This window comes from Erpetoichthys calabaricus, chromosome 14, assembly GCF_900747795.2.
Source record: "Erpetoichthys calabaricus chromosome 14, fErpCal1.3, whole genome shotgun sequence".
NCBI classification, from domain to species: Eukaryota; Metazoa; Chordata; class Cladistia; order Polypteriformes; family Polypteridae; genus Erpetoichthys; species Erpetoichthys calabaricus.
In genome coordinates, this window is record NC_041407.2 from 99,699,850 (window position 1) to 99,722,301 (window position 22,452).

General features: G+C 39.4%; 1 protein-coding gene across 1 annotated transcript in view; it reads right to left on the reverse strand.

Annotated features, from left to right (window-relative positions):
• The window catches only part of top2a (DNA topoisomerase II alpha), a 51,666-nt gene that overhangs the window by 28,497 nt on the left and 717 nt on the right, over window positions 1–22,452 (reverse strand). Inside the window, 15 exon segments of the mRNA XM_028818465.2 lie at window positions 1,611–1,716; window positions 1,900–2,010; window positions 2,485–2,610; window positions 6,260–6,417; window positions 7,456–7,594; window positions 8,063–8,200; window positions 12,390–12,491; window positions 13,649–13,822; window positions 14,768–14,980; window positions 15,292–15,389; window positions 16,217–16,362; window positions 16,647–16,710; window positions 16,795–16,885; window positions 17,016–17,087; window positions 17,089–17,163. Of these exon segments, the coding sequence (XP_028674298.2) occupies window positions 1,611–1,716; window positions 1,900–2,010; window positions 2,485–2,610; window positions 6,260–6,417; window positions 7,456–7,594; window positions 8,063–8,200; window positions 12,390–12,491; window positions 13,649–13,822; window positions 14,768–14,980; window positions 15,292–15,389; window positions 16,217–16,362; window positions 16,647–16,710; window positions 16,795–16,885; window positions 17,016–17,087; window positions 17,089–17,163 (1,813 nt within the window).

A 22,452-nucleotide genomic window follows, 5' to 3' on the forward strand; every position in this document is an offset into this window, starting at 1 on the left:
TATACTAGCAGGATAACTCGGGGCTTGATTTTATCATATAATTTTCGTTATTTTATAATGTCAGTTGTACAAGTCAAATGTGGAAAACTCACACTATTGGCCCAAGAGATTATGCTATGCTAACGCCCACCTGAGAGAGTCACCACGGAGCACACAGCCTCCCCCCACCCCAATGTATTGTGCCTACGTGACCACACGGAAAAACCTGAACTATTCCGAAGCTCTGTTTGCACTTTGTGTTTTTTGAATCTCACACACCTTTATTGTAAGAGCATCCCTTATTTACGATGGAGTATTTGATCAGAAGAAAATATGAAGCTGGTTTTAAATTAAATGTCGCTGAAGTGCCAAAAGAAATTGGAAACTGTGCTGCTGCAACAAAATTCGATGTGTCTGAGAAACTGGCGAGAGATTGGAGGAGGCAAGAAGACGTAAAAAAAAAAAAAAAAAAAAAAAAAAAAAAAAAAAAAAAAAGTCGTCGTATTTTTGAACAGCCGTATAAGTTGGGGTCCAATTTTATGATCGATTTTTCGGGTTTCAAGACCTGACTAATACCCGAGTATATGCAGTAATTATTTCACAAAAGCAGTCATTCCCTAACCAGACTACTCAGCGAGGGGTTCAAGTCTGTTCTGATCAAGAGTTACCTCCTTGAAAGACAAGCAAGCAGCACTGTGGATTTGACAAAATTAAAATGACACTGACATTCAATAAAAATTATATATATATATATATATATATATATATATATATATATATATATATATATATATATATATATATATATATATATATATATATGCACACAGAAGTTTTTGCCTATACTCATTATCAATTAAGCGCCTTTATTTGGGGGTGGGTGCGGGAGCAGAAGCCTATGAAGGCAACAATACATCCATTTTGGAAGTGATTTTTTTTTAGGGCTTGCAGCAACACTGCTCAGGTCACAAAGGTGTTGTTCTCAACGCATCCAACTAGCAGAGTAACGAATTTCTGGAACTTACACCGTTAAAATTAAGAAATTGTTTTATTATTTTAATAAAATTTAGAATACTGGGAAAATGTATGTAATTAATATTCAAATAATAGAAGTACTCATTTTTTTCAAATTCTAATTGTATTTCACTCGAGTTCTTGTTTGCTCACCAGTCTTGAAGGTTGTGTACGTATCCCCTTGCTGCAGATCCCCCCCCCCCCCCCCCAAAACAACTTTTCTGCCCCACTTTAATGTGAGCGGTTTTCAGATGGTCACCTTTAGACAGCCTTCCTTACAACATCGAGAGTTACAGATCCTGTATGTCCTCCTGTTTCCATTGACAAGGTTTTGTTTTTTGTTATTTTGAAGTATGTTTGTATTTTCAGTTGTAAAGCTGCTTCTTATATGTATTAATATTTGAAGATACAGTCCCAGATTTAGATAAACTTGTTCCAAAACATGACAGGTGTGTTTACAAGTCAGAAATTCCCTGGCTCTTTGTCCTGCTCTGAATGTTAAATCTCACAGAGCAAGGCTCAAATAAAGGAGTGCCGCCCATCACTCTCAACAAGAAAAGGTTCAGAAGAGTGCTTACATTTCTCAGCAGCACTACCACACAGGGTTTAGAACAAACCTTTGTAGTACTTTATTTTCCAAGCTTTGATATTCTCCTGATTGTTTTTCCATTCTTCAAATTCTGGAATGCTGTAGAAGGAAAGGTCCTGCTTTTGTTTAGAAGCCTGACAAGAGAAAAAGATGGAGAAAAGCTAAAACGCGGGCAAAGAATTTGCATCATTTAAATCATTTCTCTTGAATGGGTGGCTTTTATCCTGCATTAAACATTTACTTTACAAAGCAAAGCAGTATACATTACGTTGGGTCAATTTCGGCATAAATTTGCAATGAACAGTTAGATATATTACCTTAATAATGGGTGTAATAAATTCTTCTAAGAAATTGTGTCTCAGCAGTGAAGGCCAGTTGTGGTGAATAAAATTAATAAGAAGCCCCTTAATATGTGATCCATCTTGATCCTGTAATAACAAAAGTAAATAAAAACACATTTTTGAGCAAGGCTGTGACTTATAGGATCATGCATCACAAATAAAACAATCCTGGAAAAATGCATGATTTACATCTTTTTAATAAGATGTCATCCAATCCTGTTTTTTGAGTTTTTAGTCTAATAAAGGATTACAGTTACTGTAGTTTGTCTTGCCAGCTCCGACTGCTCAATAAGCACCAACAAGGGCCTCTCATTCAAAAGGGGATAATCTGAGAACCCAATCAAAAATATATAGTGGAAAACAGGAATAGCCTGGGAAGACCTGGACAGACAGAGAGGAAAGTGCGAAATGCTGGCCAACAAACCAAGTCTTCCACAGCAGTGAAGAAACAGCAGAAGCGCTCCTTCAACATGGATGTTCTTCTTTTGATTTTGCTGGTTATACAACACACACACAAAGGACACTTAACTTGCTCTATTATTATATAGACCGTATGCCAACCTGATCTGTCATGATCATGACCTTCCCATAACGCAGGGTTTTTAGGGATTCTGGATCATCATAGTTCTTCTTGTACTGAAGGCCCACAATTTTGATGATATTATTAATTTCAGCATTTTCCATGATCTAAAAATATGGAAGAGAATCCTTGGATTAGGCCATACAAAAACATTAGGCACGCAGGCCTGCTAAAATCTAAGCAAAAGACTTAGTCATGTAGAACACATCATTTGGTTTGACATATCGTTCAACCTGTCAAGATGCAGCCCATACCCACATAACCAAATAAGAGGACTTTAAGATATATTAATACTTAGGGTGAAACCTAGGAAGAAAAAAAAAAGAACACAAACTTAACATGAAGCACTCCTAACGTAGGTCATGTATGTATGTATGTGTATATATTGTCGAACCTGGACACAGCAACCAAAACCATTCACACTTTACACTCCTCTTTGAGGACATGCTTGATCACATCCACACAATAGTGCCATTTGTTAATAGTTCCCTTCAAATGAGAAGTTTTCTGAATTCTTTTTATTAATTCATGTGGCACCAATATAATTTTTGGATTTAGATTTTGCTACCAAAGTGATTGCTTATCTGCATGCTATGATGATCATGTCCTCCCCTCAAGCATATAAAAATCTTTCCCTTTATGGGATGAACTTTCTCTCTCTACCAAAAACAAACTACATTTCATTCAGGCAGCAAGTTTGAGATAATATCTGACAAAGTGGCTTGGGGACAGGGTCCTGGCTCAGATTTCTCAAGCGATAAATCTACTCACCAAGGGCGATTTTTATTTTTTTTAAAGCAAAGAATAGTATAGCAAAGACAGAAAAAGTGAGATGGATGGAGTTTGGAATGCAAACAAGCACCTGCAGTTCCTACAACGTTCCTACAACCACAAGCGCATTTCTGAACTACAGGATTCATTTATTAGCGGTAAGTGGAAACCCCCCCCCTTGCCATAGTCAAGTCCCTACTATTTCCTTGCTTAGTTCATTTAAACCCTATGAGGAAACAGAGCTAGATTATCACACCAAACACTTTAGGAACTTTGGGAAAAGGCAGTTAGGTGCTTCCCCTTGTGGCTGAGAAGGGGAATTTGACTTCATGAAGGCTCCGCCTGCATGAGGGGCGGAGTGGTGGCTCTGAGGCTAAGGATCTGCGCTGGTATCCCGAAGGTTGCCGGTTCAAATCCCCGTCACTGCCATAAGAGATCCTACTCTGCTGGGCCCTTGAGCAAGGCCCTTAACCTGTAATTGCTCCAGGGGGCGCTGTACAATGGCTGACCCTGCGCTCTGACCCCAAGGGGTATGCGAAAAAAACTAAAACACTGTTGTAAGTCGCTCTGGATAAGAGCGTCTGCTAAATGATGTAAAATGTAAATGTAAATGTAAATGCAAGACTAAACACCCTCAAGGAAACCAAGTCCGTTACCCTGCCTACAATCGTATTGCACAAATATTTGTGTTTGTAAAACAAATAAATACTTCTTTATGTAATACCATATTTAAAAGTATGTATTTTATAGTTATTTAATGTTGCCTATGAATGGACCAAATATATATCAGAAAAGTGTTTGAAAGTTCAATATAATAAAACTATATTTACATTTATATTTTAAGGGCTCTCCCTTAAAGACAGGGTGAGAAGCTCGGTCATCCGGGAGGGGCTCAGAGTAGAGCCGCTGCTCCTCCACATCGAGAGGAGTCAGATGAGGTGGCTCAGGCATCTGATCAGGACGCCTCCTGGATGCCACCCTGGTGAGGTGTTCTGGGCACGTCCAACCAGGATGAGGCCCCGGGGAAGACCCAGGACACGCTGGAGGGACTATGTCTCTCGGCTGGCCTGGGAACGCCTTGGGAAGAGCTAGAAGTGGCGGCCAGGGAGAGGGAAGTCTGGGCATCTCTGCTCAAGCTGCTGCCCCCGCAAACCTGACCTCGGATAAGCGGAAGAGGATGGATGGATGAACTATATTTACATGGCAAGGTAAAAAAAGAGGGAGAAAAATGAAGAGGGGAAAACGAAACAAAATCACACCCCTTCTTCTAAGATAGTAGCAGAGCACAACATAGGCACTACCACATCAACGGCGGTGACACACGACATTAGAACATTTGAAAAACGTTGATAAGAACAGGCACTTCAGCCCAACAAAATGCGCCAATCCTCATCACCAAATTTCTCCAAAATAAACGTCAAGTTGAGTTTTAAAGGCCTCTAAAGACCTACTCCCCAACACACTATTTAGTAATTTATTCCATGTGTCTGTGGTACTTTGCATAAAGGAGAACTTTCCAAATGTTTGTGTGAGTTTCATCCTTAAGGAGTTTCCAACGGTGTCCGCCTGTTCTTGATGAACTCATTTTAAAGTAACAGCCTAGATCCAATGTACAAATTCCTTTAATTTTAAAAACTTCAAATCGGATCACCTCTTAATCTCTATTTGCTTAAACTACAAAGGTTCAACTCCCTTAATCTCCCTTTACAGTTCATACTCTCAGTCTTGAATCAGCCTAGTTGCTCTCCTTTGGACTTCTGTCTTTTTTGTAGCCCAGAAACCAAAACTGCACACAGTACCCCAGATGAGCCCCACCGGTGTATTATAAAGCTTAACCATAACCTTTGACTTACACCCCACACATCAGGTGCTATACAACCCAACATTCTGTTCTCCTTCCTAATGGCTTCTGACCACAATCTGGATGTCTAGACAGTGACATGACCACTAGGACACCAAGGTCCTCCTAATTAAGAGAACTTTCAAATTTCAGACCTCCTATTGTGTATTCAAATCTAACACATTTTCACTTCTAAATGCAATACCCTTCATACTGACTTGCATTAACTTTCATTTGCCACAAATCTGCCCAAGGTCCTCAGTAACAATTTAGCCAATTCTACAAGTACATCATCTGCTCTTCCACCTAGTTTGGTATCATCTGCAAATTGAACCAGCAAGCTGCAAATATTCCTATCCGGATGATTTAGGTATGTTAAGATTGAGTGCTGGGGCCGCAGCTTTTTAACATCACTTAATACCAATAAGTTTTCTTGTACCATAACCCTTTGACTTGGCATAAAAATTAAAAAGGTTTAGGGCCTAGTTTTGTAGATGGGTGCAAAATTGTAGAAGATACAGAAAGATAGTTAGGCATGACCTTGGCAAATGCATCTGAAAACCAAGATACTGGTTTAAAGACTTCAAATCTTCACCCTTTTATATATAAACGTCCCATAAAGATCTACTGTACAGTCTGTGTGTGTCACATGACTGGCAATTTATTGACAGGTTCTCTCACTTTTGGGTATTTATCACCTTGCTGAAAAACTGTTTATAGAAATGGAGGCAAAGGTCAATAAATCAGTTTATATTTGTTATATATCTGTTATATATCTTACTGTTTTGGTGGTGGTTAGAGAGAATAATGAAGTTTTTATTTATGCAAACTTTTGATAAAACTGGACTTGTTCAGACCAGAGCTCATGAGTCAGTAAAGATGTGAATCATAACACCAGCATGCGGACAAAATTTAGAAAGAAACCTTCAGATACAACATGCATAACCTTAATAAATATTGCATATTAAATATCACTTAGAAGTTTGTTAATATTTTAGTATACTTACAATTTTATTTTTTCTGAACCTAAGATTTTCAGGAAGGAGTCAGCATTTAAGTATGTGATTTTCAGACAATTAAAGAATACTGGCAAATCTGACTATTATATGGATCAAACGTGGCATTTTCGAAAAGAAGGAACTCACCTGCTTATGTGTTGCTTCACGAACATTTAGGAGTTTACCTCGGAGGGGAAACACACCAAAACGATCTCGGCCAACCACACCAAGACCAGACACGGCCAACGTTTTGGCCGAATCTCCCTCAGTCAGAATTAAAGTGCAGCCACCAGAATGTTTGCCACCTGAAATTAAGTACAATTAAATAAAGTATAGCCTGGCCCCTTACCAAAACCCCTAAATGTGTTTGCAATTAATATCACCACAGTGTGACTGGTTCAGGCAGTTAGATATCAAGTTATTAAAAAACTAGCCGTACTACCCATCTAAAAAGAGTGGAAGTCCAAGTAATCAATGTAGACCACAGTGTCAACAGTTGCTGTGCACCAAGCAATAGGTCTCCGTTATATGCCATTTGGTATGGGATTCACAAAAGCCGTGGTAATGTTTGTGATGTACCATCTATTGGAATACCAGAGACATGGCTACAGGACAGACACATCTCTTATTAAGGTGAATATTTCAAGATCAAAAACAGGGCAGGATGAGAGAGCAAGACTAGTGTGCCTCAGGCTGGGCTAATGACAATTACAGCATGTTACATTCATAAAAACCACGATAAAAATGGCTCTTGCAGCTTTGCTGCCATCTACTTTATTGGCACTATCATAGCAGCTGTCACACGCTGAGCATTGTGGCTATGAAGAAAGTGATACTCACAAAACATTAGCGTGACAGCACAACTAAATGAAAACAATGAAGACCCCACTTTGGGATGCCATGATTTTCATGCTTTTAGTGATGATAGGAAGTTATTTAAGAAAACAGATGTGGCAACCACTCCACAAATACCGAATGTCTGAGGTAAACGTTGCTCTGTTGTTTAGTACCAAGAAATCTCAGATTGTCTAAGGACTTAAACAATAAGAAAACACTTCTGCATGAGGACACCGAGCTCCCTGGTTGTCAGACATGCAGTACCATATGAGGGCTGGAGGCATGAAAGCCTCTAGGTACCCCACACCTGCTAGTGGTCATGAAGCTATAAAACACTCAAAATATCGATATCTTCTACTCTAGGCAATGTAGGCCTAAATAGCTAATGTGGATTTCAGTCAACATGTACAATATTGTATGTAACAAGGGACACAATAAAGTGACCTCACGCCAACAAATCTAACTTAGCCAACTAGAAGCAGGTTAAAATTGACAAGCAGTCTTACCTGCATCATTAGCATCATCCAGCTTAGGTACTCCCTTGATTTTGGTATGCTTAACAGCGGAGCACTTTTTGTTCAGCTGGTTTTGTGCTTTGAACTTGACCCAGTTCATAATGCTCTCCACAATGCCAGAACCAACAGCCTGGAAAGGAAAGAAAAGAAAAAAAGCATTTAAGAGGAGACCACCACCACTATGGTCATTGTACTGTTTAAGCAGGGTGAAATGTCAAAATGTTAAATGTCCATATCAAGCAGAGCAATGAAGACAACATATTGTTAAAGCCACACTAATGTTAATTCTTTACGCCTAAGGTTCTTTGGATGGGAGAGCTACAGGCAAGAAAAGAAAAGGATTGGGGTGGTGGATCATTCCCCCTCTTAAAAGACAATAGGAGTTAAAACTTAGAAACACTGTACTGGCTTCAGAGCCAGACACTCCACTCGTATATTCTGCATTCCAACACCAGGATTAGCACTTTTATTACGTGGCGGACATTTTCTTGAAGAGGATTGGGAACTAAAGCTCAAAATACAGGATAAGCCTTTAGCCGTCGATCCTTTAGGAACTTTCACTTATCATGAGGCATAACCGAGGGGTCTGAAAACTCACCGCCTTTATGAACTTCTCACTCAGTGAACAGTTGGAGCCAAAGCTCTTACTCTGCAGCGTCATGTTCTCCTTGGTCTGGGAGTCAAAGGTGGGGTTCTCAATCAGACAATTCACAAACAGCCACATGTGATTCTTCACCTGAAATATTTCAAATACTCATTAAATGGAGAGTTTATTGAAAGATTTTATGGGCACAATCATACCCCCCCCCCCCCCCCCCCCCCCCCCCCCCCCCCCCCTCCACACAACTGAATATAGAAAGTAAAAAAATCAAGTAGCCTTAATAAATCGAGTGGTTAAAAAAAAAAAAAAAGTACAGAATTTGTAGATAGCGTAATAACGCCATTTTATAGATATGTTGTGACATACTGTATTCAACTGATTTACTGGAAGTGTTAGGATAAATACAAAAAGGATAAATATGTACACCTATATGTAAACAACCCGTTACTTTTGTATTCAGTTTTGTTTGTTCACACGTGTATTGATTTCCACTTATGTATTTAACCCTTTAACCGCCAACTCCCTAAATATTCCCCACGCCAGGCGAAATCTGAACAATTTTCGTTTTTTTACTTTTTTACATTTTTTACATTTATTCAAGCAGTATTGACCACTAAATGTTGTGCAAGTTCTAGAAATGGGCAAACACATAATAAAACACAAAATGTACCTTTTCTCAGGCTTCTGGATTTATTGTCTACTACAAAATGGAACAGTCAAAAGTAATTCAAAAGTCAAAAGTAGTTCAGTCAATCATAGTTTCATTCCCAGTATTTGAGTTTGCTGTGCCACAGGCCAAAGCAGGGAACTGCACAAAGTCCTGGATTGCTGGGACACTTTGAGCAGAAGGTCTTGACGTCTCTACGCTGACCCTTCTTTGAACAGACACGACAGCGTTTTTCTGAAAGTCCAAAGTCCTTACATTCATCTGGCAACACTGCTGAAATACTACTCATAGGATCCTCTTTGCCAGTGTATACACGAAATCTATAAATGTAACCTGAATTCTCAGCTAAGCAAAACATCTTGATACCAAACCGTGCCCTTTTCAATGGTAGATACTGTCGAAACTGTAAGCGGCCCTTCCACAACAATAAACTTTCATCAACTGTAACCGACGGTCCTGGCATGTAGGGCAACTGAAATGCTTCAAATAAATGATCAATCAAAGGACGTAGCTTGAACAAGCGGTCGCGGTTTGGATCTTTCTTATCTGGCTAATTTCTGTTGTCATTCAAATGAAAGAATTTCAGCAGCAAAGAGAATCGGTTACGTGTCATGACAGCTGCAAAAATAAGTGTTGCATACATAGGATCTGTAGACCAGTACATCTCAATATCTGGTTTTCTGATTATTCCCATCAACATCAAAATCCCAATGAATTTTTTCATTTCGTTTTCATCAGTGTCAAACCAAGCACGAACACGGGAATGTGGAGGTAAATTGGGATTTTTCTCAATAAACTGTGCTGCATACAGATTTGTCTGATGAGCAAAATGTCTGATCAAATCAGGTGACACAAACAGCTCATAAAACTGCTCAGCAGTGTAATTGTTTACATCAACAGTAAAGCCACACGTTGCCTCAAACGGATGCAGAAAAGGTAGTTCACCTCGGGCAGCAGCCCAGCTGAGATGCTGGGGATACACCCACTCATCGCCGTCATCCGATGCGTCTTCATTCACAGTATCACGCAGCGCACGTTGCTGCTCATCATTGTCGCTAAAATCTTCTTCAGAACTGCTACAATCATGATCAGAACTGTCCAAAATCGCCTGCAAAGCCTCACTTGAAGTCAGTTTACGTTTCGCCATATTCACAGCTGTTACATGCGAATCACGTCACATGACCGGCCAAAACAACCACAGACTTGTTGAAATACAAAGTAATAATACCCACGCCAAACCGTCAGTTATACTACTTGCCAGGCATTCATATAACCACAGGCAAATGTGCCGGATAATTCCGGCAGTATGGCGTTAGCAATAAAACAACGGTGCCGGATATATCCGGCAGAGGGCGGTTAAGGGGTTAAAAAACAAGCCCTAAGTGACCTTCTGCTAATTGTGCATTGTCTTGCATCGTATTTTAATTGAAAAGTCGTGTTTCTGTTGCACAGTACATAAAGTATTACTTGCTGTATATATTGGAATAAATTGTCACTTTTGCCTAAATTATTTTTTCTCATGTTAAATACTTTTGGTAATATTTGTCCAAGGTAAAGGAGCTGCCTTCAAGTCTGATTACATGTTTAAAAATTACACAAATGTTGGTGGCCATAGTAATTTCCAAAACGTTTTCAAAATCCAGATTCTTATTTAAACTCACTAATGTTCAGTTCTGTAAAGGTATTTGGTGCTCTATATCACACAATAATATGCTTTTTGGTTTTGTCAGGGTTCAGAAATACTATTCCAACTTAAAAATGATCAATAGAAAAATGTATAATAATTAATCGATATTGAATGAAATGGAAAAAATATTGTAATAACATTTTGCCCTTTATCATCCAGTCCCCAATTCTTACAATACAAGTTAATGAAAAGCCACCTCAGTCAACATCATCTGGTCTTGTGCTTCAGAAGACAGTTAAAGGAAACAAAATACCAATTCAGGGGACCTTTGTTTGTTACACATCTATCAACTACTCATTGGTCTCTGGAGGCAAAGGACCCCAGCACTCGTGTGTCTCTGAGCAGGTCATTGCACCCTGGCTGCTCGTATCCTTCAGTCATCCATCGGTCTGGAACTGGATCTTCTTTATTAAAGCGAACCGTTAAGGCAGCTAGCCGGACATAATATTAAGGTGATGGCCTGTGTGTTGAATACTCAACTTTCCTCAAAACAAAACCAAAAAGATCCAACTACACAAACACACTCATGCCACCACCAGCCTGATGCCTTCATTCTTCCAGATGAAAAATGAGCCAAGGAGTGTAGCTTGTGGGCTGCCCTTTTTTTAAAAGCACTCCAGTCACTTTTGTGACTACTCCAATATGGATTCACTTCGTTACTCATGGGTTTTATCTGCAGTAAATACAGTATTAAAGTGTTTAGATTAAGGAGGAGTGTAAAAACAAAAGTGCGCTGGACTACTCATACAAATCTGCAGCTGGTACCAAACTCAAATTGCTCTTCCTCAGTTGTAAAGTGGTAAATGACTTCTCTTCTTTATCGTCTTCTGTTATGCACCTAAAATCTGGAATAGCCTGCCAGTAGGAATTCACCAGGCTAACACAGTGGAGCACTTTAAAAAAACTACTGAAAACACATTACTTTAACATGGCCTTCTCATAACTTCACTGTAATTTAAATCCTGATACTCTGTATATCCAATTCATTATAATAACTATTCATGGTGGCTCTAAAATCTGTACTAACCCCTACTCTCTCTTCGGTTTCCTTTTCCGGTGTCCTTTTGGTGGTGGCGCATCTACCCAAAGCACCGTGATGTCCCAACAATGATGGATGGATTAAAAGCCAGAAGTCTGTATGACCATCAGCATCAAGTGACTCCATGAGAACCCTAACTACAAAGAGGACTATTTCATTTATGTTACGTAGAATGCCCAGAGGGGACTGGGTGGTCTCGTGGCCTGGAACCCCTACAGATTTTATTTTTTTCTCCAGCTTTCTGGAGTTTGTTTTTTCTGTCCACCCTGGCCATCAGACCTTACTCCTTTTCTATTTTAACTACTGTCGTCTTATTTTAATTTCTTATTTTTCTTTTCTTCATTATGTAAAGCACTTTGAGCTACTTTTTGTATGAAAATGTGCTATATAAATAAATGTTGTTGTGGTTGTATCTCTACCTGTCTAGACTTTTATCAAAAGTGACCCCTTGATTTTTCTTCCCAAGTTTGACTGCTTGGGAGAGAGACATTTCCTTGGGCTTAAAAAGAAGCCTTACGATGGACAGGAACAGGTAATCCAGAACAGGACTCATCAAAAGGACTTCAAATCATGGACGTTACCCCAAAGAGAACGACAAGAGTCCACAAGGAAAGGCGGACTAAAATGCGAGTCAAGGTATAATAGGTTGACTGTTATCAGAAGGTAATTTACACAAATTGGCGATTTACTCAACTCAAACATTTAAATAAGATGTACCAGAAATTAAATTTAAGACTTGCTTATTCTTTTTCAATCTGGGAGCATGTGCAGAGATCCAAGAATGCCTGCTTGGAGAGTGTCAATATAATAAAATAAAGACAAAGCGTTATAATTTTATATCACTTGGACGCATTAAGCCACATTAAACATATATATATATATATATATATATATATATATATAAATATATAAGTGTTAGTTATTTGTTTACCTGAAAGGGTTTAACTGTTACACCAGCTTTATTCTTCTTTTTCACCACTTCGATAAGTTTGTTTACGATCTGGTCAGACACATAATCAACATGCCTACCACCCTATTGAGGGGGAAAGAAAAAGAGCAGGCGCAGAATTACAAACTAAATTAACATTGTATAGCAGCTTTCACTGTTAATATCAATGCAAACAACATATGAAGACATCCAACACACACGTGTGAGACAAACAGTCAAGGGATTTTAAAAGCTGCATAAAATTATAAAAAAAAAAAAAATTTAAGGTTTTTTATTTTAACTAAAATTAATTTCAAAAGCTCAATCTGTAAAGTGCAAATGCCACCCTGCATTATCTGAACAAACACGAATGCCATGTGAAAGGTTTAGAATTACTGTTTGTGATGTCCCACCTTCAGCTTTGTTCCGTTTGTGTGTATTTTTGTTCAGGATTTAGGAAGAAACAAGAGCTTTACGTCGATTTACTGCATGATCACACAAAGCAATTAAAGATTAGCTTTATCCCCCCCAAGTTAAAATAATGAAAAATGTTGGCTGTTCCTTTTGAAGGAATACAATACAAATGTCATTTCTGGCATGAGATTAATATTTTTTGGTTTTATGGTGAAATGAGGAGAGTATTATGTGAACATTCAGCAAATTTAGGTGACAAAATTATTTCCAAATTCTTCCATGGGGAAATCACAAGGTCTTGTGCAGTGTAACATTCTAACACTTGTTTATATTTGAAATCATTATGTGTCTGTTGGGACGAAAAAGAAATCCACACTTATAAAATTCAATTGGGCTATACCTTTAGAGTGCATGTTGTTGTGTGTTATTGTATATTATTCTTGATTTCAGTCAAAGTTAATAAGGATCCCATTGAAATGTTTACAAGTGACGGTGCCAACCCCTATGTGCCTGAAATGAAGTAAGCAGATTTAAAGACTATCATTTACAGATGTCCAAAAAATATTCAGCTTCAGTGGTTGACCGAGGTGTTACGGTACACCCTGCTTCATATCAAGTAATTTAAAAAAAAGAAGAAAAAAAAAAATGAGGGGCTTTGGGGGGTGACGGGTGACACAGGTGTGGATAACTGATCTGAATTGTGTTTCAAAATAAGAGATCACTTTGCTATCAAATTTAAACTTCGAACTGGTTCATTTAAAATGTGGAACCCAGTACTAAACAATTATACACAATTCAGCATAGCAAAACATGTGAAAGGGTTTAGCTTTACACAAACAGATGGTTACCTTGGTTGTGGCGATGCTGTTGACGAAGCTGACTTGCTGGAAGCCCTTCTCGCTCAGCGTCAAGCACACATCCCAGCGCTCATTGACTGTTTCATGAACTATTGTAAGAGGTGCACCCAGCTCATCCACTTTATCTTTAACATAAAGGTCAACATAACTACGGAATCCATTCACCTACAAAGAACAAAAACTTATCAAATTATAAAACAATAATCTTCAGGCATTTTAGTGGTTTTAAAATTGACAGGACAGTATCTTGCAAAACATACAGTACTTCAAAGTTTATTTACAATACAAGCCCTTTTTCCCCCCACACACAGGTTGCAGGGTTTGCAGATTTGGGACAAAATTACAAAATAGCTGAAGCAAAAAAAAAAAAAAAAAAAAAAAAAAAAAAAGCTTTGGAGGACATATTGGGGCAATTTAGTAAACATGACCAAATAAATGAAAAGAAATAACCCTACTGGAGCAGATTTCACTAAAAATGTTTTATCAGATATGATGATGCTACTGTTAAATTTACATTATTCTATAATGCATTATCTCTTTCCATTCACAATTTAAATAACGTTGCAGGAAGAAATGGGCCATCCCTGTTACAGGACACTGGGCCAATTCAAACAAACCAATACATGTGCGAGTTTATTTTCTGAAACTGCAGAAGTAGAACAAAGCCTCTGAGGGAAACAACCTGGCAGAACATTCAGCCCACACATGGACAGCACCCTAGCAACTGTGCTCTCGCTTTTATTTTGGAAAACAATTTACATGATAATAAGTTCTAACAATATGGTGCTTTAGGTCATCAGAATGCTTCATTTAAAATATCCATCCATTATCCAACCTGCTATATCCTAACTACAGGGTCACAGGGGTCTGCTGGAGCCAATCCCAGCCAACACGGGGCGCAAGGCAGGAACAAATCCCAGGCAGGGCGCCAGCCCACCGAAGGGCACACACACTAAGGACAATTCAGAATCACCAATGCACCTAACCTGCATGTCTTTGGACTGTGGGAGGAAACCCATGCAGACACGGGGAGAACATGCAAACTCCACGCAGGGAGGACCCGGGAAGCGAACCCAGGTGTTTAAAATTTCAAAAACTCAAAATACTAACGGGCAGTTTTTTCCCATTGAGAAAAACTTTGACACCCTTTGATGCCCCAGCGATATCGTGTGCTCTTCTTGACATCAGTGCCACGATATCCTTATCCAAAGACTGCATTTTGAATTTAGGGAGATCAGGCTGGAAAGTAATGCAGGTGTAGTCCTCTCCTTCAAAAGGCCGGATCTTTGGCTCCCCAGCTCTTGCCATGTTTTCAAACCAGGTCTGAAAGAGAGACACAATGAGGATTACAAAAATGTGCCTTTTGCAACAGATTACAAGCAGAACACATTTAAAGTGTAGCATGGGACACATTCAAATTTAAACTCTTTGGTTAATTTTAAAAGCAGACCAGCAAGGTGGATTTTTTTTTTTTTTTTTTTAAACAAACATGAGCTCAAAAAAACAATAAGCCCCTTCAAACGCGCATCAAAACTACTAAAAAAAAAGTACTAATCTTGCTTTAAATAGAAAATAAAATCAGATGTGTAGGCGAGGAGGGTCTAATCTCATGCCAAATACAGAAAACTGTTAACCTGCTTGAAAGTCTTCTTGGACTCCCGGCAGGCTGTCTCCACTGAAAACTTGGTACTGAAGATGTTACACAGCTTGGCACCATACCCATTCCTACCACCTGAAAACAACAACAGAAAGATAGAATTTTATTGGTCATCCAGGGGAAATCTTTTAAAGAGCTTCTGTAAAAAGCCAGAATACATACATACATACATAAATAAGCACAAACACACACTGAAAAGGACTAGAAAGCAAGAAAATTCGAAAGAAAGAAAACTTCTGACTACAGTGAGACACTATACCGGCACCTGTCACTTTCTTTTCATCATCATAGTTGCTGGAGGTTAACAGCTGCCCAAAGAGGAGTGCGGACACAAACACTTTGTGCTGTTGGTATAAAGGACACCCCACCGTCTTGACACACTTCTGCTGAATGATTCGTTGGCTGAAAGTCCTCAGTGTTGGTGTGTCAGAGATAGGATGTGCAACATTGTTCATAATGGCACTCGGTTTTGTTTTAATTCTCTCCTCCCTCTACTACTTCCAGGTGGTTCACAGTGTGTTCTGTAACGGAGGTTGCCCTTTTAATTAGCCAGTTGATAAGGTGGGCATCTTTTGAAGCAATGTTAACAGCCCAGCACACCACAGAAAAATCATACTGGCCATCACAGAGTTATAGAAGATGAGAAGGATGTCAGGTCCCACATTAAAGAATCAAACAATTAAACAACGAGAGGCTGTACAAGAATTTCAAGCAGCAGGAAAACGGAGAACAAAACCACAAGACTAAACAGACACATCCCACTAACTCCAAGAATCCTGACAAAACCAGTTTTTATGAAAATGTGTTTCAATTTAAAATTTTAATCGCATATATTTTCAGTTAATTTATTTATAACTGATAGGCAGCATTTATAAAGCCCAACTCCCCCCCAAAATCATCACCTGTAACTTTCTTTTCATCATCATCATAGTTGCTAGAGGTCAACAGCTGCCCAAAGATGAGTGCGGGCACAAACACTTTTTCAACTTTGTGCTCCACAACAGGAATGCCCTTCCCATTATTCCACACGCTAATTGTATTGTTCTCCCTAAAAACAAATAAAACAAAACAAATTTGACCGTACGTTTTAAAAATGTGCTACTTCAGTGCCCAAGGAGTTGCACTTTAAATAACACAAGTGCAACTTCAATTCTTTGCATTGAGACTGTGAGTACCAAACCAAATCACTTCACCTGCCAGTGTTCAAAAATTGTGGCTTATTTTAAATAAAAGCAATGTCTAAATAAAAATGTGATCATCTAAAGTACTAATAAAGAGTATAAAAATGAACGCACTATAGAAGGGGGCACTCTGTTTAGGGGAGACACTTACGGGTCAATGTTAATTTTGATGCAGTTCATGTTCTTATCTCTTTGCTTATTGTCCGCGGCATTCACTGAAATGAGACAAATGAACACGGAATGTTAAACCAAACTAAAAGGATTAAAAATATCCTGTACCTCCAACGGCTTTAACTTACCAAGGATTTCATCAAAAATCTTGTACAACCCTGGAACAAATGTCACTTCTCTGTTATTTAATCCAGCCTCTTCATCAAAAACCCACATTTGCTAAAATGTTTAAAAAAACACGGTCATTAGGTGGGAAAAGATGTGCATTCCAACTTAGAAAAAAAATGGACATAGCGGATTAGTGAAACAAAGTAAAACGGTGAGAAGACAAAAGCAGACGCTCACTGACCTGCGTGACAGGCTCCACAGAGCCAATGTAGGTGTCTGGACGCAGGAGAATGTGCTCCAGCTGCGTTTTTTTTCTGATAAATCCTTTCCACTGAAAGTCTCTTGCCATCCTTCTTAGTCTTGACTATGGTCTTGTTTTCAAACAAAGCCTACAGAGATTAGAAATAAAAATCCCATTGTGATTACCTAAACAAATACAAAAGACCAGTAACTGCGCATTGCTATAACGATATCGTGCAGTGAATCCACTTGACTTGAGCATTCTTAGTTCTCCTCCTCTTTCTCTGTATGTTTAGCATTCATGTGCTCAGAGGTTGATGTGCTTGCTGCTTCCTGAGCGGCTCTTTACTCCACCCTAGCGGTCCGCTGCTTCTCTTCGTTCGTTGGCATCTTTTGGCGTTAAAACTAAAATCAGTGTTTGTATTGGAATTAGTACGTTTTCTTTAAATTTTTCACTTAAGTGTTCAATCTGCATCAAGAATGACTTAAGATATGAAGAAGTAGGGGAAGTGACGGTGAAGGTGGTAGGGAATGAGAACGGCGGCCATACGCACGCGCCGCACAGACGCCCTGCTGGCCGCTGCCAAGAGTTGATTCTACAATAAAATAAAAAGAGGAATAACCTTGGAGTTCAATCATCACCCCCGAAAGCGGATAGTCGACGTCACGTAGTATATGTTTACCAAATTTCAGTTCAATAGGTCAAACGGTTTGCAGGCTACAGACAGACAAACAGACAGCCATGGTAGCGTATTACAGTGCATCCGGAAAGTATTCACAGCACATCACTTTTTCCACATTTTGTTATGTTACAGCCTTATTCCAAAATGGATTCATTTTTTTCCTCAGAATTCTGCACACAACACCCCATAATGACAACGTGAAAAAAGTTTTTGAGGTTTTTGCAAATTTATTAAAAATAAAAAAACTGAGAAATCCCATGTCCATAAGTATTCACAGCCTTTGCTCAATACTTTGTTGGTGCACCTTTGACAGCAATTCCAGCCTCAAGTCTTGTTGAATATGATGCCCCAAGCTTGGCACACCTATCCTTCGCCAGTTTCACCCATTCCTCTTTGCAGCACCTCTCAAGCTCCATCAGGTTAGATGGGAAGCGTCGGTGCACAGCCATTTTAAGATCTCTCCAGAGATGTTCAGTCAGATTCAAGTCTGGGCTCTGGCCGGGCCACTCAAGGACATTCACAGAGTTGTCCTGAAGCCACTCCTTTGATATCTTGGCTGTGTGCTTAGGGTCGTTGTCCTGCTGAAAGATGAACCGTCACCCCAGTCTGAGGTCAAGAGCGCTCTGGAGCAGGTTTTCATCCAGGATGTCTCTGTACATTGCTGCAGCCATCTTTCCTTTTATCCTGACTAGTCTCCCAGTCCCTGCCGCTGAAAAACATCCGCACAGCATGATGCTGCCACCAACATGCTTCACTATAGAGATGGTATTGGCCTGGTGATGAGCGGTGCCTGGTTTCCTCCAAACGTGACGCCTGGCATTCACACCAAAGAGTTCAATTGTTGTCTCATCAGACCAGAGAATTTTCTTTCTCATGGTCTGAGAGTCCTTCAGGTGCCTTTTGGCAAACTCCAGGGGGGCTGCCATGTGCCTTTTACTAAGGAGTGGCTTCCGTCTGGCCACTGTATCATACAGGCCTGATTGGTGGATTGCTACAGAGATGGTTGTCCTTCTGGAAGGTTCTCCTCTCTCCACAGAGGACCTCTGGAGCTCTGACAGAGTGACCATCGGGTTCTTGGTCACCTCCCTGACTAAGGCCCTTCTCCCCTGATCGCTCAGTTTAGATGGCCGGCCAGCTCTAGGAAGAGTCCTGGTGGTTTCGAACTTCTTCCACTTGCGGATGATGGAGACCACTGTGCTCATTGGGACCTTCAAAGCAGCAGAAATTTTTCTGTAACCTTCCCCAGATTTGTGCCTCGAGACAATCCTGTCTCAGAGGTCTACAGACAATTCCTTTGACTTCATGCTTGGTTTGTGCTCTGACATGAACTGTCAACTGTGGGACCTTCTATAGACAGGTGTGTGCCTTTCCAAATCATGTCCAGTCAACTGAATTTACCACAAGGTGGACTCCAATGAAGCTGCAGAAACATCTCAAGGATGATCAGGGGAAACAGGAGGCACCTGAGCTCAATTTGGAGCTTCATAGCAAAGGCTGTGAATACTTATGTACATGTGCTTTCTCAATTTTTGTATTTTTAATAAATTTGCAAAATCTCAAGTAAACTTTTTTCATGTGGTCATTATGGGGTGTTGTGTGTAGAATTCTGAGGAAAAAAATGAATTTAATCCATTTTGGAATAAGGCTGTAACATAACAAAATGTGGAAAAAGTGATGCGTTGGGAATACTTTCCGGATGCACTGTATATAAGAAGATATTTATATATATTAATATATTATAATAATAATATTATATATATATATATATATATTTTTTTTTTTTTATTGGTCATTTATTCTTTTCTTATAACTTTCTCTTTGACGTCTTGTAAAGCACGTTGAGCTACACTGCTTGTATGAAAATGTGCGACAGAAGTAAATGTTGTTGCCTCCATACTGTTTGTACTGAACCTGCCTACCCATGCAGGCCAACACAAACTTTGACTTCATTATATGTGATTTTATTTGAAAATTCACTTTTATACATGGGGTTCATTTATTATTATTTAATTGCAACTGCCCAACTGTATGTTGAATCTGTAAAATATGTACATTCAGGGTATACATTGTTTTTATAAAATTAACATTTATAGCCTGCACATTGTATGCCGTCTGATTTGCTCTACATATACTTTTTACATTTACAACTTGTCATTCAGTATCCATTTTATGTAATATCTTTCATAGAGTATATCATCACTAGGTGCTTTATACATTAAACAATATATTTTGAAGTAAACATTAAATGCAACACCTTTTAAAGTCACGTTTTAATAATAAGATTAAGCACAAATATGAGCAAAAAAGTACAATGAAGCAGATGACTGTATACGGCCACCATTAGGATCAGTGCAAGTGTTACAGAAGCACGGCATCAGGATACAATAAGGGCTGAACAAAAGTGCATGTGTGACAGTAGAGGGACATCTTGTGCACTTTATGGATGTCATCTAATTGGCCACTTACTGCTCGATTACACAAAGCAATTCAAGATTGGCTCAGGTCAGAATGGTGGTTGGAGCGAAGGGCCCACTGATTTGCTATTCTGGGTTCCATCCTAAAACACACTCATCTGTGACAAGTTTGCACCTTTTTCTTGTATCTACGTGGATTTTCCACACATATCCTTACATAACTGTGTTGCTGGACATTGAAGTTGATTTTAAACCAGAAAGTGAAGAGCACAGAGCTCCACGATCGAAGAAACGGCCTAAGCCTGAGAACAAAGGCACTCAGGGATGCACTATGTCCGCAATGCCACCCCTGGAACTACTGCTTCGTTGTCTCAGCTGGTCCACTTTATTCTCTCCTTCTTGTCCTTTCTCATTACAAGATAGATAGGAAAGGGACTAATAGCTAGATATGAAAAGTGCTATATAATAATAACAAATTATTATTATTATTATATAAAGGCAATGGATTGACATATACAGACCGCCTTTTATGTATCGTCTTTTCAGTACAATGTATTAATCACCGAGGGGAAATTGTCTTTTTTTACATGACCTTTGGAGGTTAAAGCACAGGGTCAGCCATTCATTGTACAGCACACCTGGAGTGACTTTCAGGTTAAAGATCTGCACGCTTGGCCCAATTCAGACTAGTGAGGGAACGTTTGTTACCACAAACAAGTGTGGGCCTTAACACAGTCTGGTGGGAGAGTCTCTGGCCTCCTACAGCCCTGAAGTGGATTAAGAGTTTGAGGTTGTTATGTTGTATGTTTTACCAGGCTGTATACTTTGGGTATCTATAGTGAAAAGTTGAGGATGACCGAGTGAAATGGGGCACTGAGGCAGAGGGGATGAAGTCCTGAGGGAGGCTGGAGACAGGGTTGGACGTCGTGTTGAATGATAGAAAAATAATGTGCATCAAACCAAAGGATGCCCTGGACTACAGAGAGCGGAGGACAAAGACATGGGGGCAAGTGGCCGACTCCGATAAAGCTGGAAATGTTGGTTAGACCAGTGATAACGTGTGCACTTAATGTCTTTGTTTGAGAAAGTGTTCCTATAATTAAAAATGAACTTTATATGGAACTTGCAATGGTGGCACATGTGCACAGCAGACAAACATCACTATTGTGCAGTGCAGAATATGGTGGGTGGGAGAGAACCATTGTATTGCTGGTTCAGGATTTCCAAGCTTTTCGTTTAATCTCAAGTATGACAAACCCTTAAAAAAACAAAAAAGGTTTAGGGTTTCATACATTTATAGTGAAATACGACAGGTGCCCTTAATCTCCTTAAATACCCATTTCACATGACGAGAAGCTGCGCCGTCCACCTCAGGTTGATGTCACGTACAAACTGCGCCGAGTTACCGGGCAGCGATGTCCATCGTCAGCGTCAGAAAATGAAGAGTTTCAAATTTCAGTGCATCCGCTCTATTATTATTATCGTTCACATATTTGGACTTCCTTTTGCCGAAACACGACTCTACATGCAGTTTGGTCAAAGAAATTCCTGTTCTTTCGTCTGACCAACACGTCGCCATTCTCCGACGCCATGATTAAAATCAAGAAAAGAACTTGCTTTGTGGATTAAACAGTAAATTGTTCGAGAAGAAGTCAGTCCGCTTCATCAGTTTAAAAAAAAAAATTGGACACAAACAGATCAGTCACTAATTTCACAACCGATTGACAATTTTTTTTCACAATATTTACATTGGCCGTGAAATTACACTTTACTTTTTCAAGTTTTTAAATAATGGCGACTGCAGAAGTTTCTAAAGGTGTGTAAAACAAGACCGCCACTAGATGGCAGTCGGCGCGCATACAGTCGTTTAAATCTTCAGTCTGAAGCAGGCATCGAAATGCGACCGCCTTTATAAAGTGAATCATCGTTGTGAAATAAATTAGTAAATGCACCGATTCTACTACATTTCAGGAATAATATCGTCCATCCTAAAACAGGAGAAAATTGCGTTGGAAATTTTACGTCTGCTGTCCCGTTTCTAAACTTCTCTCACTGGTGGATGGAGAAAATCCTAATTGGGTACACTAGATGAACGTACAATCGACATTTTCATGTTTAAACGCTCAATGGCGATTTAAGATACGTTCCCTGAATTTACACCTTCGTCACAAGTACAACTAGCTGCAATAACTTTCGTTTTAAAAAACCACTACCTAAGATCAAATAAAGCAAAAAAATGAGTCTTCCTACTCAAAAGACACAAATTCTGGACCAATCTTTATCTGTCAGTTGGGATCAGAGTTTCTCACATCAGGGACAGTAGGATTAAGAACTTACGTTT